The sequence below is a fragment of the Aspergillus welwitschiae genome (assembly GCF_003344945.1).
Source record: "Aspergillus welwitschiae strain CBS 139.54b unplaced genomic scaffold BDQ94scaffold_48, whole genome shotgun sequence".
Classification (NCBI taxonomy): Eukaryota; Fungi; Ascomycota; class Eurotiomycetes; order Eurotiales; family Aspergillaceae; genus Aspergillus; species Aspergillus welwitschiae.
The window spans coordinates 222,467-246,993 of NW_020798742.1; the positions used below are offsets into that span (position 1 = coordinate 222,467).

General features: G+C 52.5%; 8 protein-coding genes across 8 annotated transcripts; 5 read left to right on the forward strand and 3 right to left on the reverse strand.

Moving 5' to 3' along the window:
• Window positions 1-3,020, forward strand: pmt4 (dolichyl-phosphate-mannose-protein mannosyltransferase). The gene is made up of 4 exons (XM_026763361.1): window positions 1-112; window positions 205-485; window positions 555-2,199; window positions 2,257-3,020. The coding sequence occupies exons 2-4, from the start codon at window positions 258-260 to the stop codon at window positions 2,709-2,711; spliced, it is 2,328 nt and encodes a 775-aa protein (XP_026621213.1). The 5' UTR covers window positions 1-112; window positions 205-257; the 3' UTR covers window positions 2,712-3,020.
• On the reverse strand, window positions 3,010-4,658 carry BDQ94DRAFT_152734 (pirin family protein). Its single transcript, XM_026768029.1, has one exon. It carries the CDS (start codon window positions 4,238-4,240, stop codon window positions 3,170-3,172), a length of 1,071 nt encoding a protein of 356 aa, XP_026621214.1. The 5' UTR covers window positions 4,241-4,658; the 3' UTR covers window positions 3,010-3,169.
• A 431-nt stretch (window positions 4,659-5,089) lies between these two features.
• On the forward strand, window positions 5,090-6,908 carry BDQ94DRAFT_102154 (PRKCSH domain-containing protein). The gene is made up of 2 exons (XM_026763362.1): window positions 5,090-5,316; window positions 5,379-6,908. Exons 1-2 carry the CDS (start codon window positions 5,200-5,202, stop codon window positions 6,783-6,785), a joined length of 1,524 nt encoding a protein of 507 aa, XP_026621215.1. The 5' UTR covers window positions 5,090-5,199; the 3' UTR covers window positions 6,786-6,908.
• A 1,063-nt stretch (window positions 6,909-7,971) lies between these two features.
• Window positions 7,972-12,059, forward strand: BDQ94DRAFT_183737 (cytoskeletal protein-binding protein SLA1; the record flags this gene model as incomplete). Its single annotated transcript, XM_026774483.1, has 5 exons — window positions 7,972-8,283; window positions 8,358-9,683; window positions 9,749-9,779; window positions 9,835-11,685; window positions 11,744-12,059. 5 exons carry the CDS (start codon window positions 7,972-7,974, stop codon window positions 11,767-11,769), a joined length of 3,546 nt encoding a protein of 1,181 aa, XP_026621216.1. The 3' UTR covers window positions 11,770-12,059.
• BDQ94DRAFT_152739 (uncharacterized protein) lies at window positions 11,928-12,641 on the forward strand. Its single transcript, XM_026768030.1, has one exon. The coding sequence runs from the start codon at window positions 12,350-12,352 to the stop codon at window positions 12,605-12,607; it is 258 nt and encodes an 85-aa protein (XP_026621217.1). The 5' UTR covers window positions 11,928-12,349; the 3' UTR covers window positions 12,608-12,641.
• A 979-nt stretch (window positions 12,642-13,620) lies between these two features.
• Window positions 13,621-17,672, reverse strand: BDQ94DRAFT_163052 (coma-domain-containing protein; the record flags this gene model as incomplete). Its single annotated transcript, XM_026769657.1, has 8 exons — window positions 13,621-15,896; window positions 16,312-16,316; window positions 16,384-16,875; window positions 16,940-17,022; window positions 17,082-17,161; window positions 17,220-17,257; window positions 17,314-17,351; window positions 17,424-17,672. The coding sequence occupies 8 exons, from the start codon at window positions 17,670-17,672 to the stop codon at window positions 13,621-13,623; spliced, it is 3,261 nt and encodes a 1,086-aa protein (XP_026621218.1).
• Window positions 17,673-19,105: 1,433 nt separating this feature from the next.
• Window positions 19,106-19,714, reverse strand: BDQ94DRAFT_152746 (uncharacterized protein). Its single transcript, XM_026768031.1, has one exon. The coding sequence runs from the start codon at window positions 19,657-19,659 to the stop codon at window positions 19,192-19,194; it is 468 nt and encodes a 155-aa protein (XP_026621219.1). The 5' UTR covers window positions 19,660-19,714; the 3' UTR covers window positions 19,106-19,191.
• Window positions 19,715-21,255: 1,541 nt separating this feature from the next.
• On the forward strand, window positions 21,256-23,176 carry BDQ94DRAFT_163053 (phosphatase PAP2 family protein; the record flags this gene model as incomplete). Its single annotated transcript, XM_026769658.1, has 5 exons — window positions 21,256-21,648; window positions 21,757-22,291; window positions 22,351-22,768; window positions 22,800-23,091; window positions 23,144-23,176. 5 exons carry the CDS (start codon window positions 21,256-21,258, stop codon window positions 23,174-23,176), a joined length of 1,671 nt encoding a protein of 556 aa, XP_026621220.1.
• Between the last annotated feature and the right edge of the window lie 1,351 nt (window positions 23,177-24,527).

Here is a 24,527-nt window from a genome sequence, read left to right on the forward strand (position 1 = left end):
TCGGCAACAGAAACCGCCCCCCTCTCGCTGCTGCGGCTGTGACCATTAAGTATATTCATACCTCCGGTCTATCATGTTCTTTTCCTGACTGGCTTTTTCTTGCTTTCTTTTCGTAAGTAGCCCTCACAAAAAGGCACAAGCATGCGAATGCTCTCTCACCCGCTCCGTCCGGCTTGCTGACCTGTTGTTTCTATGCGCCTCTAGAAGTCCATTAGGTGTCTTTCGTTCGTTCTTTTTCTTGACCACACTACCTAATCATGTCTTCATCTCCTTCGCCCTCTCTTCGCAAGAGGGGCGGCAAGAAGGAGAGTACTCCCGTGCCTGCGGATAATTTCTCTTCTCCTTTGTCCAAAGCGAGTGCTCCTCGTTCGGAATGGGATTACTGGCTGGCCATTTCCATTCTGACCGTGCTTGCATTCGTCACCCGTTTCTACAAGATTTCCTACCCCAACGAGGTCGTCTTTGATGAGGTGCACTTTGGAAAGGTAAGCCCGCTCTCAATGGATCTGCATGAAGCTCCGTGATGGCGGGTCGCTAACGGGAATCTGCTCTAGTTTGCCTCGTACTACCTCCAGCGCACGTACTTCTTCGATGTCCACCCTCCATTCGGCAAGCTCCTTTTCGCCTTCATGGGCTGGCTGGTCGGCTATGATGGCCACTTCCTCTTCGATAACATTGGTGATTCCTACATTGAACACCAGGTCCCCTACGTGGCTCTTCGGGCTATGCCGGCCACGCTCGGTGCCCTGACGGTTCCCGTCGTGTTCCTGATCATGTGGGAATCCGGATACTCGCTGCCCGCTTGTGTTTTGTCCGCTGGTCTTGTCCTGTTCGACAATGCCCATATCGGAGAGGACCGTCTGATCCTTCTGGATGCCTCGTTGGTCCTGACCATGGCCCTGAGCATCCTATGCTATATCCGCTTCTACAAGCTGCGTCACGAGGCATTTGGACGGAAATGGTGGAAGTGGCTGCTCCTGACCGGTGTGTCACTCAGCTGTGTCATCTCCACCAAGTACGTCGGTGTCTTTACTTTTGTCACCATCGGTTCGGCCGTCATGGTTGATCTGTGGAATCTCTTGGATATCCGGCGCCGTGGCGGTGCTCTCACCATGTTCCAGTGGGGTCAGCACTTCGTTGCTCGTGCCTTTGCCCTGATCATTGTGCCCTTCTTTTTCTATCTGTTCTGGTTCCAAGTCCACTTTGCCATCCTCACCCGCTCCGGTCCCGGCGATGATTTCATGACCCCCGAGTTCCAGGAAACTCTCAGCGATAATGTTCTGAGCGCGCAGTCTATCGGTATTGAGTACTACGACACCATTACCATGAAGCACAAGGATACCAAGGTCTACCTCCACAGTCATCTGGAGAGGTATCCCCTTCGGTACGATGATGGACGTATCTCCAGTCAGGGCCAGCAGGTCACCGGATACCCTTACAACGACACGAACAACCAATGGCAGATCATCCCCACGGTGCCTTTGGATGTGACTGATACCAGCGGACACAAGGTGCGCAACGGTGATGTTGTTCAGCTCCGCCATATGGGCACAGACACCATTCTGCTCACCCACGATGTTGCATCTCCCTACTACCCGACCAACCAGGAGTTCACCACTGTTTCCCATGAGGTTGCCAACGGTGACCGTCACAATGACACACTGTTCGAGATTAAGATCGAGAACGGCAAGCCCCATCAGGAATTCCGCACTTTGTCCAGCCACTTCAAGCTGATCCATATGCCCACCCGTGTGGCCATGTGGACTCACACCACGCCGCTGCCCGACTGGGCCTTCAAGCAAGCCGAGATCAACGGCAACAAGAATATCCTCCAGACCAGCAACTTGTGGTTCGTTGAATCGATTGAGTCCTTGGAAGAGGACAGTCCCCGTCTGGTCAAGGAAGAGCGCCAGGTCAAGCACCTGCCCTTTTTCCGCAAGTACCTTGAACTGCAGCGCGCCATGTTCTTCCACAACAATGCCCTGACCAGCAGCCACCCGTACGCGAGTGAGCCCTTCCAGTGGCCTTTCCTGCTCCGCGGTGTCAGCTTCTGGACCAAGAACGACACCCGGGAGCAGATCTATTTCCTTGGTAACCCGGTCGGATGGTGGATCGCTAGTAGTCTGTTGGCGGTGTTTGCCGGTGTCATCGGTGCTGACCAGCTGTCTCTGCGTCGCGGTGTCGATGCCGTGGAAGAGAGTAAGCAAATACAAATACCCTTGTGATTATTGTGAGCAGCTACTAAACGTGTGACAGTCTGGGGCCAAGGCTCCCGTTCCCGCCTGTACAACAGCATGGGATTCTTGTTCCTGTGCTGGGCTGCCCACTACTTCCCCTTCTGGCTGATGGGCCGTCAGCGTTTCTTGCACCACTACCTCCCCGCTCATCTTGCTTCGGCTCTTGTGGCTGGTGCCTTGATCGAGTTCATTTTCAACCTGGAGCCGCTCTCGGTCATTCAGCGCGTCCGGTCCGAAGACGACCCCTCGGGCAAGGCCAAGGCGTCAGCTTCGGTTGGACGCTTCGTTACGGCCAAGGAACGTATGGGCACCAAGTCCCTTCTTGCGGGCTGGATCGCGACCCTGGTCATCCTGGCCGGTACGATCTACGGATTCGTCTTCTATGCCCCGTTGACGTACGGCACCCCGGGTCTGGATGTGCCGGGCATCCTTGCCCGCAAGTGGCTGGGCTACGACCTGCACTTTGCCAAATAGATGAATGGCGGTTGAGTTAAGCCTGCAGTTGGCAGGAGAGAGATGTATGTCGGCTTGGTCAAATCCGGACTGGCCGGAGTAGGCGTTCTGTAAGATATAATAGGTGTCTTGGGGTCAGATTCTTCTCACGTTCATCCAAAACACCCAACGGGTGCGTTCTGAGAACCGCCCCTTTCGCCTGACTGGATGATTTTGCTCGATTTCTGGGTTCTCCCTGTTGATATAGCGAATGTTATGCATTATACTCCTAAAGTTTGCTACCCACTTTCGTAGGACCAGCATTTGACGAACAATATCTGTCTACCATAAAAGTATCTCTACTCAAAGAAAATTCCACTGGACTCATCACTCATGATGGTATTAAGTGATCTATATACACATCCACAAAACTCAAACCAAACGCCAATACAGCTATACAAAACTCATCTAGTAGTATGAAGTTAACACATCAACCGAATCTAATAAGCCATGCGCTTCCCAATCTCACTCTCCCAATTCCTGGACTTCTCAAACCCATTCGACGCAGTCTGGAAGTCCACCATCGCCTGATACACCTCCTGCTCACTGGTGACCACAAACGGGCCATACTGCACGACCTTCTGATCCAACGGCTGCCCCGCCACCAAAAGGAACCTTCCTTCCTCATCCGCATTCTCGGGAACCGACGCCTCGACGAAATCGCCCTTCTGCTCAAACACCACATTATGAAACTCCTTAATGGTCTTCGTCTCCCCGCCGGACCCGAAAATCGTCTTCCCGGCCAACGTATACGCAAACGCGTTCCACCCCACGGGGAGCACCTGCTTCACACGGCCCCCAGGCTTCACCGTCACATCCAACAGCCAAACAGGCGTGTACGCCAGATCCCGTACCGAATCAACTCCATGCGACTGCCCGGAGATGACCTTCACCGTGACGCGCCCGTCATCCGCTGTGGCAATGGGGATCTCCGACGCCCGCAGATCGCGGTACCGCGGCTCGCACATCTTCAGCTCCTTGGGCAGGTCCACCCAGAGCTGCATGCCGACGTTGGGACTGCCGTCCGGGTTCTCGTGCGGCATCTCCGCGTGCATGATGCCTCGTCCGGCGGTCATGAATTGGAGATCGCCAGGGCCAATGGTGCCTCGGTTTCCGGCGAAGTCTTCATGGTCGACTCCGCCTGAGAGTAGGTATGTGATGGTTTCTTGGCCTCGGTGCGGGTGGTCCGGGAAACCGGCGCCTTTGCCGATGGTGAAGTGGTCTAGCATGAGGAAGGGGCTGAAGTTGCGGAGGTTGCGTGTGCCGATGGAGCGGCGGACGCGGGCGCCGGCGCCTTCGGCTTGTTCGATAGCCAGGAAGGCTTGGCGGATGGCGCGGGGGAGGGACATGTTGGTGAGGTTTGTAGTATGTGTGTTGTTGGGTGTGATGGTTGTGTTCGTGGTGTTGGTGTTGGTGTTGGTGGTAGATGTAAAGTATCTAGTGAAAGTAGATGTATTGCAAGTCAAGACAATAGCAATGATAGCGATGAAAAACGAAACGAGGAGTTTCATGTGGTCCTGTGAGCGGCCTTTTATAAGGTTGTCTGCGAGGGCAGTGCGAATGATATAGAAGGTGCTACGATGGTATGGAATGGGGGATGGGGAAGATGTGATGGTGGTTAGTCAACTTCTTATAATGATTTGGGTAAGCTGATGGTTTTGGGTTAGTTGAATTAAGTTTAGTTGGTTTAGCTTAGCATAAAGTAAGTAATCATAATCAAAACTATTCTTTTTGGCTGCTGTTGGGTGTGTGTGGATTGGATGGGGAAAAGTCAATTGTGGAGAGAGAAAATACTCCTCCGTATGTTGAAGGTCCATGGGTCGCGCCCATTACAAAGATTGCCGTCAGCAGTTTTAGCGCCATTATTCAGGGCTGACTCAGTGGGGTCAGCTGCCTGATTCTCCGTAGGCGGGTTGTAGTCAGTTAAGGGTTAGTGGTGGGTTAGTCAATTCTTCATAATGATGATTGTAAGTAATTGGGTGGTGGGTGGTGGGTGATGGGTGATGCATAATTCTGGAATGTGCTATGATAATCTATGTGTCTCTGAGATTGTGGTAGTTGCATAACTTTGTACTACACTCCCTCCCACTAAGGAGTAAGTACAGTCAGTTTAGTTCCTGCTTTGCATGTTATGTTGTCCAGCTACTGGGTGTGCACGTGCTGATAAGATATCCCCGGCTCTCCGCTGCTGCGCTGCTGCTCTTCCCAACTGGCATGTCCCTGTGCATCACGGCCTCGACGATCATCATACCCCAACAGTAATTCCGGTTCTTAGGTTATCATCTTTACCATAATGTTCCCTTGATTATATTCCCCGCGTACTCATCCCTAACACCCCCACCAAGCTATTGGCCACTCAACTCCGTCCCGTACCCAATCAGGCCAGATCGTCGCATTCAGGAACACCGCGGCCGGTGGCCTTGACCCGACCCGTCTCACTTGATACCCCATCCTCTCCCTACAATCGACCATGCCACGTCGGAACCAGGTTGTAAATATCCTGCTTGGACTGGCTTGTGCCAGTTCCACGGCTTGGGCCAACAAGAAGGCCTTCAACATTCATGATGACCTATTAGCTTATCCTCAAGTATGCATCGCATCTTACTTGTGCACCCCTCACAGCTCAATCTAACTGGTTTTTACTCTTAGTTTGAGGTTCTTTTCCCCGATGACTACGTCCTCGAGTCGCACGCCAGAGAGCTCCTACGAGAACGCAGGGATAGCTCTTCTACTTTCGCCGATACTCAAGAGAAATCCGCTCAGGTGTATCTAGGCCGCAGTACCCATGACAACGACCAGGCGAAACCCCGGGATGGCGATGACGGGTTCAGCTATGAGGAAATGCTTTTAGGAGAACAGCGATTTCTCTGCCAGATCCCTCACGTCGATGTCGACGATCGGACCAATTCCACGGGACATCCTCACGAGGCGGACGAACAGAAGGAGCTGGCGCGCGCGATGGATCGGGGCCTGGAGCTCCTGCGCGAGATGGAGGGCAAATGCATGTATTATATATCCGGATGGTGGTCCTATTCCTTCTGCTACAAGAACCAGATCAAGCAGTTCCACGCCCTCCCCTCCGGGAGTGGCATTCCCAACTACCCGCCCATGGAGGACCATACGACACACTCTTTCATTCTGGGCAAATTTCCTCAAGGAGATGGCGACGAAGATGAGGTAGAAGGGGCCGCCGACCAGAAGAAACCTGTTACAGATGTGGCGGAGCTCCAGACGAAGGGCGGCTCCCGGTACCTGGTGCAACGATTGGATGGCGGCACGAAATGCGACCTGACAGGTCGGGACCGGAAAATCGAGGTCCAGTTTCATTGCCACCCTCAGTCGACAGACCGCATTGGTTGGATCAAGGAGCTGACCACATGCTCCTACCTCATGGTCATCTACACCCCGCGTCTATGTAACGACGTTGCCTTCCTGCCGCCCCAGCAGGACGAGGTCCATGGAATTGAGTGCCGCGAGATTATTTCCCCAGAGCAAGTATCGGACTGGGAAGCGCTCCGGGAGTACCAGCTGGCGCAGCGACTAGTGGAGTCAGCCGTAATGGAGGAGCTCCCAGTCGTCGGAGACATCCAGGTCGGTGCTCAGAAGCTGGTGGGATCGGAAGGCAAGGAGATCGAGAAAGGGCGCGTCGCGTGGGCCGGAGAAGAGATCATCGAGGTCGTGGCCAAGCGCGAGAACGGGGAAGTGCAACAATTGTCGCGCGAGGACCTGAAAAAGCACGATCTGGACCCAGAGAAGCTCGAAACGTTGAAGAAGCGCTTGGAGGAGTGGGCTAAGGGTAAGGACTGGACGCTGGAGGTTATCTCGGTCAACGGAGAACGTCAACTGCGCGGCCTCGTCGACGATGACGAAGAGGAGGAAGACAACGGAGAGGGCTCCCAGGAAGAGATGGTCACGGATGCCGCCCCTTCCAAGGAGACGACTGAAGCTGAGGCGGAAGAGCAGGAGCCACAACCACAGCATCAGGAAGAACAGCAGCCATTGGAGACCGACGAAGCTGAGGAGGTAAGCAAGAAGAGGGTCAAGGATGAGTTGTAGCTATTGTGATGGTTTTGCTTTTGCTCGTTCGGGTTGCGGTTGTGCAACTTCCTCTTTTGCGTCTACCTATTTTTGCTTCTAGCGTTCGTAGCTACGGCTGATTATATCCATTGCATAGATTACGATTGTCCCAGTTGCCGTGTATTGGGACTATTGACCTGCCATTAATCTAATTCAATAAGTATGAATTAAATAGTAGTAAGTAGTAGACTCAACTCCGGCCATGGCGAGCACCAGAGCCAATAATGGTGGCTTTGGGGGGGGAGGGAGGGGAGGCCATGAGTGCCCAAAGAGGCTGGGCTGACCCGATAAGGGGGGAAGGCAGGCATTCCAGGCTCGTCCGAAAGCATTGCCATTCTCATTCACGGTCAAAAGGGATCAGGAGGGAGAGAGTAAATAGTAATAAAGATCATATCACACTGAGTTAAAGAAGAACTACATCTATTCTGTCTAAAACTTATAAGAATAAGACTTTTACAAGCTGCAGATGATCGAACACCTGCTGGCTATTAATAAACTAAATCCAAGAAAACGTGGGTGCAGAAAACGTGACCGCCCGGCCCCCTCAGCCATCCGCGACTCTCTTTCTGTGGCAGTTGCGCTTCTTTCTGCTGCTGCTGCTTCATCGCCGGTCCAGTTCGGTCCCTTTTTCCGTTCATCCTCTCTCTTTCCCTCCGCTTTTTCTATTTCCAGTTTCAGTTTCAGTTCTCTTTTAATACATCACCTTGACGGCTGCTGCACCCACCCCGGATTGTCCCCTCCAGCGAGCAAGCCTAACTATCGAATTCCCATCTTAAACTGCCTGGAATCTACTACTGCTGGGTGCTTGCCAAGGCTGCCTCCCTCCACTTGGACCACTTACGTACCTGCCCACTACTAACTAACTAGTTGTGAGCAAGTGAGATACTTACTCGACTCGGTACGTTTGCTGCACGGGTCTCCTGTCTATCACTCACTCTTCCTCCGTCCGCCCAACTACGATCTCCCTCGTCTGTACCTTCTACTATTTCCCACCCTAACTCCCTCCCCTCCTCCCCTCCCGCCTCTTATCCACCCGGTTCGTCCGGCTCATCCTCTCCTGATTCCAGGCCCACAGTCTCGCTCGTCCACGCTGCCCTCCGCAGCCGCGGCACACAACCCCCGGACCCTCCACCACTGCCGTTTGACTACCTAACGGCTTCCCACCATGGGTTTCCTCGGTGTCTATACGGCCATCTACGATTACCTCCCCCAAGCGGAGGGGGAATTAGAGCTGCGCGAAGGCGATCTGCTGTACATCCTCGACAAAGGCGAAGATGATGATTGGTGGAAGGCTAAGAAGAAGGCCGAGCGTGAGGATGATGATGAACCCGAGGGTCTCGTCCCAAACAATTACGTCGAGGAGGTAAGGATGTCTGAGGTCCCCCGACAATTCTTGACGCGGAGCCCGACTCTAGCGCCCACGCTTTCCTGCGTCATGGTCCGGTGTATGGTCGCTGCGGCCGGCCCTCACTCAGGGGTACCGGCAACGCCGCAACGTCTATCTCCAACCTGAGACTGCTCGTGCTAACGCAATCTGTGTCGGACTTGTAGGCTCAACCGGTTCACTCGGCCAAAGCACTTTACGACTATACACGCCAGACGGATGAGGAGGTCTCCTTCTCCGAAGATGCAGACTTGATCGTGTATGACACGTCCGACCCGGACTGGACCCTTGTCGGTGTCAACTCGGATTACGGCTTCGCCCCCGCGAACTACATTGAGATCATCGAAGATGCAGGCGCGCACCATGCCCCTGCACCAGCCATTCCGTCTCCTCCCCCCGCTGAACCCGAACCCGAACCGGCGCCACCCGCCCTCCCGCAGCGACCGACGGTGACAGAGGAAGAAGTCAACGGGACCAGCGCAGCTTCTCCAATTGACGCCGTGCAGAATCCTGCCGCCGCGGCCATCGCAGATATCATCCACAAGCAGCATGCCGCTGCGACAGAACCGGAACCGCCGAGGGCCGTCCCCCCGCCCCCTCAGCCGGCACGTCCAGCGTACGATGAGCCCGATGAGCCCTACAGGAACGAGCCCTCGCCACCACCGCCTGCGTTACCACAGCGTCCCCCGTCTGAGCAGATCTCGTCGCCAGTCACGCTGGATTCTCCCCCCGAGCCCGCTCGGCCCCCTCGTCCTCAGATCTCTTCGCTGCGCGACAGTGACCGCGGCGGCCATGTGCAGGAATCGCCCCCGTACAACAGAGTCGGCCAACCAACCCCTCGTTCCCCCTCCGGCTATCATATCTATAACATCAATGAGATGGTGGAAGTGATGGGCAAGCGCAAAAAGATGCCCACCACCTTGGGTATCAACGTCGCAACCGGAACCATCTTTATCTCGCCCGAGGAGGGTGGTGATGTGCAGGAATGGACCGCAGACAAGCTCACTCACTACTCGATTGAAGGGAAACACGTCTTTGTGGATCTTGTCCGGCCCAGTAAGAGCGTCGATTTCCACGCGGGTGCCAAGGACACGGCTCGGGAGATTGTCTCAGCCCTTGGTGAGATCTCCGGCGCTTACCGCGCAGAGGGTCTGAAGGAGGTTATCGCCGCCGGCACCAGTGGGGGACAGAAGAAGGGCCAGATTCTCTATGACTTTATGGCTCAAGGCGATGATGAGGTGACGGTGGCCGCGGGCGACGACGTCATCGTCCTGGATGACGGCAAGTCTGAAGAGTGGTGGCAGGTGCGGCGTTTGAAGAACGGAAAGGAGGGTGTCGTCCCCAGTAGCTACATTGAGATTACCGGCACCGTCTCGACTCCGGTGATTAGTTCCGAGCCGGGCCTTTCCACTGTAGAGAAGAACCGCATGGAGGAAGCGCGGCTAACCAAGGAAGCTTTGCGCAAGTCGCGGACCGATTCAATTGACGGCCAGGTATGTTCCTTGCCCGAAAGACAGAGGGTCAATTGCTAGAGGCGATGCTGACCGATTAACGCTAGAAACGCGATAGCAAGAGCAGCCACAAGCCGAGTAAGTCATTACCCTTTGCTTTCATGCATTGACCCCCTGTCGCTAATCGAAGCAGAACCGGATCCGGCTAAGACAAGGCAATGGACTGATCGCACCAAGACGTTCACTGTCGAGGCGCAATTCATTGGCCTGCAGGATGGCAAGATTCATCTGCACAAGATGAACGGCGTGAAAATCGCGGTTCCCATCCCGAAGATGTCCGTTGAGGATCTCGAGTATGTAGAGAAGATGACAGGCGTATCCCTCGACGAGGACAAGCCGTTGTCGGACATCAGACGCCGTTCTCAACGCGTCGAGCCTGAAAAGGCCCGGTCTCCCTCCGAGGGCAAGCGTGCTTCAGCTACCGCCGGAGCTTCCTTCCAACAATCCGACTATGATTGGTTTGACTTCTTCCTCAAGGCCGGCGTTGGCCCGCACCAATGCGAGCGGTATGCCCAGAATTTTGTCAAGGACTCCATGGACGAGGCCGTGCTTCCGGACATCACCCCAGAGGTCCTGCGCACGCTGGGTCTCAAGGAGGGCGATATTTTGCGTGTCATGCGCTACCTGGACAACATGTTTGGCCGCACCGGAGCCAAGTCGAAGCTACGTAACGTGAGCTTTGGCGGAGAAGAAGTCATCGGGAACGGCGAAGAAGGTGCCGCCGGCATTTTCTCTGGCCCTGGAGGTGTCCTGCGCAACAATACTCGTAAAGGCCGGCCCGCTCCCAACACGCCAGCCGGCGATGTTGTCGACCCTAAGGCCTTTGAGCAGAAGGATGCTTCGCAGCCTGCGGAGCGCAGCGCGACACCACCCACCGCTGCTGCACCTTCCGAACCCCCGGTTCAGAAGGGCTTCGACGACGACGCCTGGGAGGTGAAACAGCCCAAGCAACCTGCTGCTCCCGCCGCCGCTCCAGCTCCTTCGACGCCAGCTACTCCCTCAAGCCCCCCTCCGGCCGCGTCCTCTCCCGCCACTACACAACCACCGGCTCAGCAACCACTTGCAGGCGCCATGGCTGACCTGTCTTTGCTTCAAGCTCCTCTCCAACCTACGCCTGCGGCTCCTGCCCCGCAATCTCCGCCGGCGCCCTTGCCAGCTCTTCAGCCACAGCCAACCATCCAACCCCAGAACACTGCGGTGCCCGCACCGCAAGTGCAACCACAGCAGACTGGAGCCACGCCGGGCTTTTTCTCCCAGCTGGCACAAGCCGCGCAACAGCCTGCTCCGAGTGCCCAAGGGTTCAGTCCTCAAGCAACGAGCTTCCAGCAGGCTTCAAGACAACGTCCCCAGCCGCCTCAGAACATGGGGCAAAGCTCTTTGCTTCCTCCGCCACCTCAGCGACCCCTCTCCGCACCCCAGAACTTCCCTCAGCAGCCAAACTCGTTTGGTCCGCCTCCATTGCAACCTCAACTGACTGGTATTCCTCAATCGGGACCTCAGATTGCTCCGCCGGGACAGAGTCTGGCCGAATTGAACCAGCAACGGTTCCAGCACACTCTCCAGCCGCAACCTACTGGTTTCATGCCTCAGGCTCAATTCCAGAATGGATTGGCGCCGCAGCCCACCGGCTTCCAGCCGCAGTCCCAGTTCGGGATTCAGCAGCAGCAGACTGGATACCCGGGCCTGATGCCACAGCCTACAGGCTTTGGGGGCTTCCAGCCGCAACCCCAGCAGCCAATGCAGACCGGCATCAATTCCGTTCTGCCTCCGCCTCTGCAGCCCCAGCCTACAGGTATGAATGGTGTTGGCAGCATGCCTTACAGCGCACCTCCTGTGCCCCCAATCCCGCAACAACCTACGGCTGCACCATTGCAGCCACAGCCGACCGGACCCGCCCCTGCTGTCCGGTTTGGCGTTAAGAACGACCCTCCCAAGAAGCTCGCTCCTCAGCCAACAGGTCTCCGGGCTAATCTCGCACAAGCCAGTAAGTCAACCTACTTCTTTACTTCTTGATTTGGGATCAAACTAACATAGCTCACCAGCGCCCACCAATCCGTTTGGATTTTAATTCGAGCCTGTATATATCAGTCTGTGACTTGGCGACACACACGATTTTCCTTTACTATACATGGTCGCTTGCTATTTCTTGCTGGCGGGAATAGCATGCTCATCATACATAAATGATGCCGCGGTTTGCTTTATTTTCTGCCACTCCTGACGCTGTAATGCGTATATCAGAGCTTCCTCCCTCCCTCCCTCTCTCTCTCTCTTCAGTCATGGCCGGACGCAATGGACCCACGCAGCGAGTTCTGAAGCAATGTCTCGAGTCTTGTTTACATGACGCAGCTTCAGCGATCTAGAATTTTCTTTCTGATGTTCTCTTCTCTCCCTCACCTCGACGCTGCTTCCATTCCCATCGATACGTAATATTGGGAAGACAGAAACTCACCCCCATTCTTCTGCTTCCCGGTTTCTTTTGTACCCTACATTTTCCTCTCGGTTTTCTTGTCGAGAGAGAACTTGCCCGCCCGACTACTTCTTTCCTATCAACTCGACCCTCATGGTCATGCTGCATGCTTCTTCCTGCGTTCGGCCGGAGGTGTTGCATTCGTTTCTTCCCACCCTCTCATCCTGATTAATTCCTGAACATGATCTATTTGTCTTGTCCCCGTTATACGTTCCGCTTTTACTTTCTCTGTTTGTTTTCTGCTCGATCCCGATGTGCATTTTCTTTTTTGTTTTGCGATCTTTGCATTACATGTACGGTACATATAGCTCGTGATTCAGCAGATAAAATAGGGATTATTACTAGTACTAGTATACGTTTTAGTTGCTTGGCATTTGCTTTCCTTGGATGGTGTATAACAGACCTGCCTTTTTGGTGTTTACTGAGTACCATACAATAACATGTTCAAGATGTTTGTTACTCGGCTCATACGGATCGATCACCCGATAAACAATCATGAAAATGACCTGTCAAAGATTGTAAGTGAATCTAGCAAGCCAGTTCTTGTTATATGTTACCAACGAAACAACTACTACCTGGTGAATACCCCAAGAATGATTCACCGAGCACTCTAAATAAGTGATGTAAATGAATATCTTCATTGAACCAAAGTACCCGTTTAGAACACAGAATAATCCACTGTCAATAAACTATTCATATGTTTGTATTAGTATTCATCCCAGCACAATAGTAACTATATCAATGATGTAGTGGTGAATGGTTCAGCTTGTATACTAGTATACTAGTATAATGAATGAACTAGGAGAGGTGTGATTGCCAACCACCCCGGTCCCCGAGAAAATAAATAGTGTTTAGTTACTGCTAGTGTGCTTACATAGCTCGGTTAAGTTAACTACAGGTTGGTGGAGGAAGTACTAGTAACTAAGTGAATCATTTAAAGTGAGGAGACAGACAGACAGACAGACAGACAGACAGACTGTATGAATGAATTTTATGACAGTGTCTGGGTTGAACTATTGACTCAGTTACTAATGACTAGTTACTTAGTGAGGTATGCAATAGATTGTTATGAAGATTGATATACGTAGTATTCAATTGCAAGGACGTGTGTATGTATGTATGTATGTATGTACATTGTGAATTGAATATGTATCATGGGGTGGTGAGTGGTATTCTTTGAAGGGGAAGTTTCAGTTCGTATATACATAGCCCAGAGATTGACGAGTCCAACGCCATTCCACGCCACGCCAAGTTAGACACGTATTTGATATCAGCTAATTTGATTGGAGAGAAGATTGAGGTTCTGAGGAAGGTCAAGAGTCATGAGGAGTCGTGGAGTGATCGGGGTGGATTGGACTTGGATTCTCATGGGAAGGTAATTGAGATCATGTGGCAAGTAGGGACATATTTGCATCCATTTCCAAGTGTAATGTAAAGTAGGATAGATACCTTTCAAGCATCTTCCCAAATCCCAAATACAGGAAGGTCTTCGGCCATATAGAGCAGGCCATTGTCTGGGAGAATCACGTCCGAGAGCGGGGTTTGCGCCCCTGGAGCATCCGGGGGCATTCCACCGGCAGGGATGGTCCCGCCGGGGGAACAGCCGATTGGAATTCCGGTTGTGGTGAGGGTAGAGATTGCGGTGTCGTATGGTAGCGTGCTGGCGCCTTGTGCGCCATAGAGTGTATCCCAAATGTCACTGTCGGTTGGGCCAGTGGTGGTAGTGGTGCTTGTAGCTAGGTCGGGCGGCTGAGAGGCAGATGCTCCGGTGAGCTTGTCGGGGGATAAAGGAGATGGTACAGCGGTGGGTTCTCCACGATGACTGCTCGGGGTGTTTGTTTCAGCCATGGGGTTTTCTTTGGTGGGCCCGACTTGGCCGAAGAGCTGGTCGACTTGTCGGCTGCGACGCTCCATCCAATGGCGATTCCGTCGACGGACATACTCCGCCACTGCACCTCGAAGGTATTTGATGATCTGGAAGAAGCGACATGCGTGTGGGTCGTGGGGTACGAAGAGGCCTAGGAATTTCTCCGCCTTGTCCATGCCTTCTTCAAGCGGGAGCAGGTTGTCGTAGTCGGCAAAGAAAGCGGCTCCAAGCACCACGGCCGAGTTGAAGACGGAATTGATAAGGAATGGGAGTCTGCGCGGGAGGGTGTTGTAGCGAGAAAGGTCATCCACGATGTTCAGTCCGCGCAAGGCAGAATAAACACATGCGTCGGCAAATAACGCAATGCGGGAGTTGCTGGCTCTGCTGTCGGAGGACCCTGTTGCCTCGGTTCTATTCCGCACATATTGGGACACTCGGAAGATGAGGAATGGTCGAGTAAGAAGAATAATCGACCAGTAGTAGGAACCAAAGATGTGTGCTGCAGATAAGGTGCCTTCCAGCGTCTTGGAATCCAGCCGCTCAGTCTGCATCTGCAGAAATACTGGGAGATTGCGCACCCAAGCTCGATGCTGATTCGATATAGTTTCTGCAACATTGATCGAGACGACTTGACGCATGTAGACCTCCGTCAGAATACGTTCGAAGATTCGGCAGAGTGAGATCACCGTCATAGACAACTGCTCGTCCGGATGAAGGCGCTGTTGCTCCCCTGGTGAGATTCCCTCTTCACGCAGATCATAGTCAAAGTCTAGTGTCGCAGGAGGACGTCCTAATGAGGCACAAAGGTACAGATCCATCATACGAAGACTCTTCCATACCCGTTCTCGAGCCCGCCGTTCTCGGGTGCAGAAAAGCGCATTTGCATCTTTCCGGTGAATTCCGACCGCATACGCGGCACGGAGCGCGATTCCCAAATTCATAAAGGCTCCGTTCCGTCGACAGGCTCCCAACATATACATCGAGATCAAAACATACGACTGAATGGTATATATACTCGGGGTCTCCGTGAAGGCAGAAAACGCTAACTGACGGCCGCTGACAAAGTACTGCTCAGCCAGGGATTGATTGATATCGGACACCTGCGCGCCGATGGCGAGCACGAGATAGAAAATCGAGCTGACAGTATCCTCATCACCCGTCGGATTCTCAACCCAATTCGCAAGCCGGGGGTGAAACTCGTTGAGGTCGAACAGATCCAGCAGCGGGCTTGTGGCCAGCACAAATTGGCGCGCCAGCCTCTGAGCCTCTTCGTTGCTTGGTGGCGATATCAACGGTCCTGTCTGCGTTGTAGATCCACTCTGGAATGCCTCGAGCATCGAATGTCGCGAGTTGTCCTCCGTGAATTCGCATCTGCCGATAGAGGTCGATACGATCCTCCGCACACTCTGTAGGAAAGACAAGCTGGCGGAGTCGCCAACGTACATGAATTTGCCTTGACCATCACGCAGTAGCCTGGCAACCTTGGGCACTGGCGCTGTTCCCTCTTTGTCATCTGTAGCCTGTTGTTCCAGATTGGCGCTCCGGTCTTCGAGCGAGTTCAGGAGTCGGTCCATGGCGGTCTGACGCTGTGGGGTCGGGACTAAGCGTTCGCTGAGAAGCATGGTGTCCTTAGAGCTGCTGTTATTCGGTTTGAGCAATCTTGCCGGTTTGTCTGAGAAGTGGCATTCGGACTCTTTGCGCCGTTGAATGCAGATTGTACATGGCTGTTCTCCGTTGCATTTTTGTTTCCTCCGCTTGCAACTATCGCAGGCGCGTCTGCAGCGGAGTCGGCCCCCAGGGATTGGATTAGCTTTAGGCATGATGGAGCATGAAAAATGGTATAGCGCTGATTGATTTGGGCCTGCAAGTCCGCTCGAGCCACAATCGCGAAGTGATGTACCTGACGAGGGGAAGAGGTGCAGACCGCCTGCAGGGGGCAAACGGCGGGGTCGCTTTGGCCGGTGATGAGGGTTTGTGTCAAGACCCTGGCTGACTAGCCGAAGGTTGGATTAAACATCTCTCTAGCACAGGCGAGAGAGCCAGACCGGCGAAGATATGCCCACAGGCAGATGGCGAGTCAGTTGCAGGGAAGGATGGCCAGAACGAAGGATGATGGATGCTTGGCCGCTTTCCCCGGATTGAGTCGGGGCCGCCAATGGGGGCCCGGCGCTGACTAAGGATAATGGATCATCAGGCAACTTCCTTCCGACTTGAAACCATCGATGGCATTATTGGCAACTAGTGACTATCTACGGCCTTCATAACTCCATTCGTACATTTCCTCCGATTCATGGCATGACCCACACAGCTCACATCGCTCCCTCCTACGGCCGAGCTGGTCCGTTTACTCTGGCCGGAACGATACAATCTTGCCCCAGGTATCGGCCGTGCCCCAGATTCCATGGCGCAAGCATGACAGCTGCACAATCTGGCTATGGTCGACAAATAGATTCACATCAATACCGAACTCCCGGATATACCAGTTGTACACCTTGGGATCTGCTGCCTCGAACATGACGCGCTCTGGGGGAAGTTCCTTCATGATCTTGGACACCACATCAGTCCGCCATGACTGCACATTCTCGGTGATCCCTTCTGATTCGATCATCAGGCGCTCGACACCCGCGTCAAGGAACTTGCGCCCCATGTTCACCAGCTTGGCTGGGTCTGAAGTGCCAATCGCCTCCAAGCCAGACGCCGGAGTGTCACCACCAGCGCCGAACTGGATCCCTAATTCGGGCTTCGCCTTTAGCTTGTACGAGTGAACCTTATCGACGAGTCGGAGCCAGTCGTCTTCGGGGAAGGACAGGAAGCCGGACGAAAGCTCAATCACATCGAATCTGTAGGAGAGAAAAGTCAGATGAGCTGGTTTCCAAGCAGGCATGGTCATAGAAATAGCCGTACCCCAAGTCCTTGCACTTGCGGAGATATTTGTCAAAGACGGCATTTGCGTCCGGGTGAGTGAGTAGATGTTCAGCCCATCCACCCTATACAGAAGCCACCATTAGCAAGCTTAGACTCGAACGCTGGCGAGGAAGAGTCTTACAGTCGAGACATAGACACCGTAGTCATGAGCAAGGTCAGTCAGTTCCCGCAAGGGTTTCTCCGGAAAAAGAGAGAACGATCCTGCAACTCTGTTCAGCATTCGCCTCTATTTGTCTCGCCAGACCGGCGGTAGTTTTACCTCCTGCAAACTTCAAGCCGTCGACATGTGTCCCCATCCTGTTGAACATTGGTCAGAACCCAGTCCTGTGGCAGGAGTGGTAGGCATTGCTCACGTCTCAAGCACGTCCGCCAAGTATCTTTTACCCATCACCTACGATTACGGATCAGTTCCCTGCTTTAGAGCGAGCACTCTCGTCAGGCTGCATGGGGTGACATCGCATACAGTATAGTATGGGCCTCTGATTTCGGTGACCCCCTTCGTTCGTGGCTTCGGAGGTCGAGGATTCGACCGCGCGAATCCGAATCCATTCTTCTTGTCTTGGAGCAATGTGACCTCTTTCTGACTAGGAGGGGTGGAAGAAAGCCCTCGCGAAGCTCCCGTCAATGTGGCAACCTTGGGAATCTGCGGCGATGCATGCTGGAGGATGCTCCTCGACGGGGCCGGGGCCACTCGGGATAGTGTTGAAAACATTATGTAGACTAGGTTTATGCTCTCAATAAGTGTATCAAGCAGAGTAATTAAGACACTATGTATGGTTTTCCATTAAGACTGATTTTGGATGGCCGAGCACATCAGAAGCTTCCATTCCTTAGATATAGCTATGTGTGAATCTTTGACAACCGAGATCCGGTCATGTCAGGAGTCTCAGAAGACTGACGTAAAGGATAGCTCATCGCTGAGACGTGGAGTTGAGAGTGACAGCCATTGGTCCCTGTCGGTTGACTGTTGGGAGGATGTATCGATCAATAAGCGATAAGAACCTGTGCTTCTCAATTATTGCGGGACTATTGTGTACCCCTGAGTAGCATTATGTGTTCACTGGCCGTGAAGGGCAAAACTCATTGGTACTTTCTGGGATGAATGTAAATGGCGATGAAATCAGGATGGCAAAAGCCCGCGTCGAATGACGTCATTTTAGATATCTGGAGAGTCCGCACATTGATTAGCTATCCAGTTAGTGAATTGTTACTGCTCAAGGAATCAGGTCAATCGAAGGAAGAATCCCTTGTTGCTGACAACCATTGATATAAGGTACCTGTTAGGCACATTTGAAAAGACGAGCACACAGACAAACGTTGGTGCTTTGGTTGGATGATCCAACGATCTTCCCGAGCCGAGGTAGAATGATTAGTATTTGAGTCAAGCTTCCTAGCACCCAGCCTAGACACCGATACAGCAACGGTGATTTAGAACCCATGGATACAGGACCCTCCCAGCAGAGTTCTCCAGGGCAGCATTTGAAGGGAAAGTATTGGCGACGGAGCTTCGGAGGCACGCGGGGTTTGGGTCGGCACTTGGCACGGAGCGGAAGTCGTCCGATCGCCGAGAAGGATGATTGATAACAAAAATAATAATATTCATTCCCCTATAGTTTAGTAAAATCGCATGTTGCTTCTCATCAAGACACGAAATTAGATGGTTGGTCAAGTATTGAAACTTTGGTTGGGTCAACAAAAAGGCTACCGTCACACAGCCTCAATATACTGCATGTAGGTTCCTTATCTGTCTGCCTACAAGCACTTTAAAAGACAGCTCATTGGAGCACGTGCACATTACTAGATGTTTAAATAGGAAACAAAAAGTGATTGCCTACAATACTCTGCACCCTTTATGAAGTATACGGACGATCGCACCAGCCGCCTCGCAGGACTGAGTGTGGGATCACTAAGAATAGTGACAACTTCGGTGCACGGAACGTGGTAACCCCGCTTCAACTCACAGGGTGGATTGATGATGATGAAGGCAAATGATCAACTAAAGCGGATGGGACGAGAACAGACTAGCACCACGGAAACGGATGTTTGTCGACCGCTGCGGAGCTTTCGGAAGCTATACGAAGTCCCTGGTTGCTAGGCGCTACTACATAGTACTAATAATAATGTGATTTATGCGAGTTTATGCATCTGGACTTCTCCTACCTTGGAAATGATCCCGTGGTTGGGACGGGAAGGGTTGCAAATCATGCGCCAGCTCTGTGATTGAGCTAACACTAGGACCGGGAACCTGCCATGATGATTTTGTACAGCCTGAATTGAGTAGTGATGATACGGGAGTGGCTTCGGAACCTTGGGTTTCTAGGAGAGATACGAATGTCGATCGGATAATTGAGGCGCTTGATAAACATACAGGGGAAGACTGTCACGATGTCATCGCACATCCTGGAGGCGTTTCGGCTTTCCACCCGACAAGGGTCATGGAAGAGAAGAAAGCAAGGACAATTACCGTGGAACCAAGGGGAGAACAGGGGGGTTTCCACAAAGAAAGCAGGACCAGACGACGAAGTAATCAATATCCAGTCTAGATTCCGCTCACTGGGATCGCCAAGCAGAAAGTGGACTCGCTGAGAACAAGGCTGGAAAGCCTCGACCTTGTAGGGCCAGTATTTACGTCGTATCTTACATCGTATTCGCGATCGAGGAAAGGCCCTTGGCTCCGGGAGGAAATATATGTTCTTCATATATTCAATGCAACCTAAGTAATTCCGTAGATAGGCAACATAAATTGAAAACAATTGATACTTCAGTATTTTCATCTCCTTCTGCTTCTATATATCGGCAGACTTTCTTCGTGCCGTGTTTCGAGCAGCGTGCTTTCTTGCCCATCCTGGCCAACATTCCGCTGACTCATGTGACGTCTTTCCGTAAACTTACTAGCTTGCGAGCAATGATGTAGGCAGTTAATTACTGAAATGGGAAGTGGATGCGGCTTACATCTTTAATCCAACCAATGAGAATGACTCCAGCTGGTCTGACTGGCAACACAAGCTTGGTAACAATACTAGATGTGACGAGGATCATCTGGTCGCGACGGGCAGAATGCCTGCAGTGGCTGAGAAACGGACTGATCGAATCTGGTAATGATCCTTACCATCCATAAAATACTAGTAATACGTAGTAGGTCAACTTTTTTTCGTTGTCACCGCCAGTGGGAGCAGGGACCCATGTTCGTGGATCTTCCTCGACCTTTGACAAACCTTAATGGGCCTAATTGGGTGACCCCGACAAAGCAATTTCTTTGCGACTTCACGCATTCCCCCAATAAGTTACGTTACTAATAGACATCCTAGCAGGGTGGAAGTAGTATCTACTAGGTCCAAAATAGGAGGTCAGATTAATTGGAATGATTGCTGGAACGCGGATGTTTGACCCTCCCTCCGTCCCCTTGTGTCTCTCTCTGTCTCTTCTTCCCCCCCACGGATGGCTTTGTTTTGTTCGGCATCCGGAAGCTCCGATGATGGCGTTCTCTCTGGGCAGGACGGGTGGTTCCTTGGTTTGCTGGCTTAGTCGCCAGCATGTGTTAATTATCACGACATGGAAATGCGATGCTAACGGGGCCTAAATTTGGCAAATCAACCAAGTCAGACACCCAAGAACCGGTGAAACCCACTTTGGTGGGATTATTTTGCTGCCCACTCAGGTTCGGTGGTTTGCACTGGTTACATGTCTGCTGCTTTTTTGGTACTGGACTATTTCTACAGCCAAGCTGGTCAGGCTGGGCTGAGACCCTCTTCTTTTCTCCTGTACCTACTTACTTACCAGGACCTACCTACCTACCTGCCTGCCTACCTACCTAACTAACAAATCATACTAATCAACTAAATCAACTAATCAACTAATGATTATCTACTAAACCCACACCCCCCCAAAGACGCAAGCAAGTTCCTACTAGTACCATCTGCTACTAGGTTGCACTGCGTAAGGTACATAAGTGCCGCCCCCCACTGCTGCCCATCTCAGACGAATACTTCACGCTACTAATTCAAGCTATTAGGCGGGATAATTCAGCCCGCCCTTCCTTCCTACCGGTTTGTTGTCTGGTTGGCTTCGCTAACCTGACGATGCTCTCGCGGTTCTCCAAGCCTTGTCTCTCCGTGCTTCACTCTTTCTAGCTTGCCCCGCAGCATTCCATCTTGGAATCTTGGAGCTGCTTGGCCTTTTTGTACTTCATTAGTATTAATCCTCGCCCTTGGTTCTCTTTTCCTTTCCATACAGTCGACTACTCCCTCCTCCCCCGGTATAACGCATTTATTTTCCACCCTGAGGAGGTCACCATCATGGGAGTAGGAGCGTTCCTTGAGCCTCTGACGGTCATCGTCCTTCTCTTTGGAGGTACTTGGATCAACCGAACAACAGGATCTTTCCCTACACGCAGAACCCGCCGCAGATCCAGCATCCCTTCACGTGGCGCCTCTCCTGATGCGACAGATTCCGGACTGTCCACACCAACCGCAAAGGACGGGCTCTTGTCTCGTCGATTGTCCTCATCTTCATCGGCACTCTTACAAGATGGCCAGAGTCGGTGGCGCAAGAGGCAGCTGGGCTTCTTTTCGTCGACCTTCGAGGTCACCTCTCCCAACACCATTGTCTTCCAAGATCGCCTGCTTAGTCGTCTCTTACGGAAGTTCCCTTTCTTAGTTGAATGCTGGTACTGGGCGCTAGTGTACTGGGTATGACTTTCAAACCTCGTGTTTCCTACACTTGCTTTACTCGAGCCCACAACAACAACTACTTGTTCTTCAGGCTTCTATGTGGCAACCGCTAATTCTATGACATAGACATACCAATTAGGTCGAGCATTTACTGCCGTTACGCTGCAAGAAGGCACTGTCGATGTGGCGAGGAAGCATGCGCTACAGCTGATACAGGTTGAAGAGGCGCTGGGGTTGTTCTTGGAGGTTCCTATCCAACGGTTCTTCCTCCGGCACACGACACTCATGATGTGGACAAATTGGATTTACTCCTTCATTCATATCCCAGGCACCATTGCCTTCCTAGTCTGGCTCTACTACTATACGACCACTAGAAACCGTTACGATGAGTCGCAGCCTGGTAAGCCTCGTGGATTCATGAGTGGCTCGCCCGCAGGCCCGCGCCTCTATCAAGCTCGTCGTCGGACACTTGCCGTGTGCAATCTGCTTGCGTTCGTGGTATTTACTTTGTGGCCCTGCATGCCACCTCGACTGTTGAGCGACAAGGACGCGCAGGGTCCTGATGCAGCTCGGGGTCGTAGCTATGGCTTTGTGGATACGGTGCATGGCGTCAACGGTGCAGGCAGCGTTTGGACTGAAAACCGCTTCTGCAATCAATACGGTGAGTATTCGTTCCGAGAACAACTTAGGAAAGGAGACCGCTGACCAAGACTACCACAGCCGCCATGCCCTCCTTGCATTTCGGCTACTCTCTGATGATTGGTCTCACGATCATGACCATACCGCTGCCGCCACATCATCGTCGGCGCTCGCGCATAACGATTGGCTCTGTCGGGCTGCAGGTTCCGTCATGGCGCCGACTCGTCTGCCTGGCCATGGGTTTCGCCTATCCATTTGTCATCCTGGCCGCCATTGTTGCGACTGCGAACCATTTCATTCTGGACGCTGTTGCCGGTGCCACGGTGTGTGCTCTTGGGTGGAAATTCAACGGCATCCTGCTGAACTTGCTTCCCCTGGAAGATTACTTCCTTTGGGCCCTTCGTATCCATAAGCCAGTGCCGACCGCGATGGATGAGCTGGAAGGGATTGATGGCTGGATTGATGATGAGGGATCGCCTGAACATACTTCCCTTCCTTGGTGAGCGAGTTTGCGCGCCTTAAAAGAGTAGCTCGTCTTCCTACATATATACCGTGGACTTGCATGATACCCTTGTGGAACTGCCTTCTCACCTCGTTTATGAACCTGTCATGACTCTGATCTGTATTAATTACATTGATGGCACCGCCGGTCGGTCGTTGGGGCCGTACTATCCTTACTGTTTCGTGCCTACTTTCCCTCGATCATCCATATGCTCCGAACCCCTACCGTGTATATGGCGACCTGCTTTGGTCAAAGACAATGCATTTAATTTATCTCTACTCAACCTGATGAAAGGTTCTGGAGGACTCTCTTCCCTTGGCGTAAGTCCAGCATCGTGCTCAAACCGGGCTGATTGCTATGAATTAGAACTAGAGACGAATGAAGCCGGAAAGCGGGGGTGAATAGGATGCATGAACGCCAGAAAAGAATAACACGAAGATACACTCCAGGTGGCTGGGAAGGAAGAAGATGGGGGAGTCATTTAAAATTCTGCTTGTAGCACACGATGAGGGGATAAACTAGGTATCAGTTGTCAGTGTTACTTGGGTGGTACTGACTCGACCATGCCGGGCTGGTGTTGTAGATGGGGAACAACTTGCTAGGCTCATTGTCCCGCCCATTTATCGCACGGAGTCAATAGAACGAGCAAGAATCTCCGAATAGGCCTTGTAGAATCGATGCGGAAGTGGGGGAAAAGGGAGTTGAGTGTTGTACTGGGGATAGATTTAGGATGGCTGGTTTGGCAGCCAGCGAGGGAACTCTTCTCCTGGCGTCACCATCCGTCTTTCCCTCTTGTTGCCTTGTTCCCCGACCAAACAACTAGAGACGCTTTCTCATCATCACCCCTACTTACTCTTCACCCATCGACTCTACCCTCTCCAAGTCCCAGTATCGATTCCGGGTGAGATTTGGTTCCGGCATACTTGCTTGCTCACCTGCTTTCACCTCCTGGTCCGAATCTTGCAGATCCTTGCGACCGCGGGGTTTCTGGTGTTCCTCAAACATCTTCAACTAGTTGATCGGATTCGGCGGTGCGCGACTGGACTGCTAGCTCCAGGTGAGTCTGCGATTCGTATAATTTTTTTTGGCAAAGAAGATACTAAAGCCTTGAACAGGTTGTGTCTCAACGAGAAGTACTTGTCAACTCCAATCAAGGTCTCATACGTCTCTTGAATTGTCCGTGATACTCGCTGTCTCGGTGATCCAACCGGACGAGTAAACTTGCGACCATTCGTGGGTGTCCATCACTACGATTCTACTGTCGCCAGCTTCTGAATAGCCCCTTGGCCGTTTCTTTCCTGCTTTTGAAAGCTCGATTTTGTTGTTGAGCAGCAGCAGCAGCGACTTCGCGTTTCCGGCTGTTGGAGGATCGTCAATCGCCGGGGAGTTTTCGCGTCACGGTCCATTGGCAGCATCACCCTCATCATCAATCCATCACCACAGGCGTCCCTGCATCGCAGTGTTATTGACGGGACCGGATCGGATTCATCCATCGATTCTACGTCTGGGAGAAACGCCACGATTCTCAGCAACGACTCCCCTATTGGAAGCTCTGTCTTACAGTTGCCACAAGCGCTCCGAGACACGACACAGCGGTCTGCCGTGATAGGATCCCCCTCCTGCCCAGTCGCTAATACAAGGGTTTTTGGGGACAGCTCCAGGAAGCCAGTGTTACTTGTTGAGACCAGTCGTGGTGGTTGAGTGTTATCAATTTGTCTCTTTGTCGTTGAAGCGTTTGCGTCATTTACGGACTGGG

Excerpts from the sequence above, each read along its gene's own strand:
- pmt4 (XM_026763361.1), top strand. The coding sequence starts at position 258 with ATGTCTTCATCTCCTTCGCCCTCTCTTCGCAAGAGGGGCGGCAAGAAG. Across the intron at positions 486-554 it reads ATGAGGTGCACTTTGGAAAG|TTTGCCTCGTACTACCTCCA; the intron begins GTAAGCCCGCTC and ends AATCTGCTCTAG. Across the intron at positions 2,200-2,256 it reads TGTCGATGCCGTGGAAGAGA|TCTGGGGCCAAGGCTCCCGT; the intron begins GTAAGCAAATAC and ends AACGTGTGACAG.
- BDQ94DRAFT_152734 (XM_026768029.1), bottom strand. The coding sequence starts at position 4,240 with ATGAAACTCCTCGTTTCGTTTTTCATCGCTATCATTGCTATTGTCTTG.
- BDQ94DRAFT_102154 (XM_026763362.1), top strand. The coding sequence starts at position 5,200 with ATGCCACGTCGGAACCAGGTTGTAAATATCCTGCTTGGACTGGCTTGT. Across the intron at positions 5,317-5,378 it reads ACCTATTAGCTTATCCTCAA|TTTGAGGTTCTTTTCCCCGA; the intron begins GTATGCATCGCA and ends TTTTACTCTTAG.
- BDQ94DRAFT_152739 (XM_026768030.1), top strand. The coding sequence starts at position 12,350 with ATGATCTATTTGTCTTGTCCCCGTTATACGTTCCGCTTTTACTTTCTC.
- BDQ94DRAFT_152746 (XM_026768031.1), bottom strand. The coding sequence starts at position 19,659 with ATGAAGAACATATATTTCCTCCCGGAGCCAAGGGCCTTTCCTCGATCG.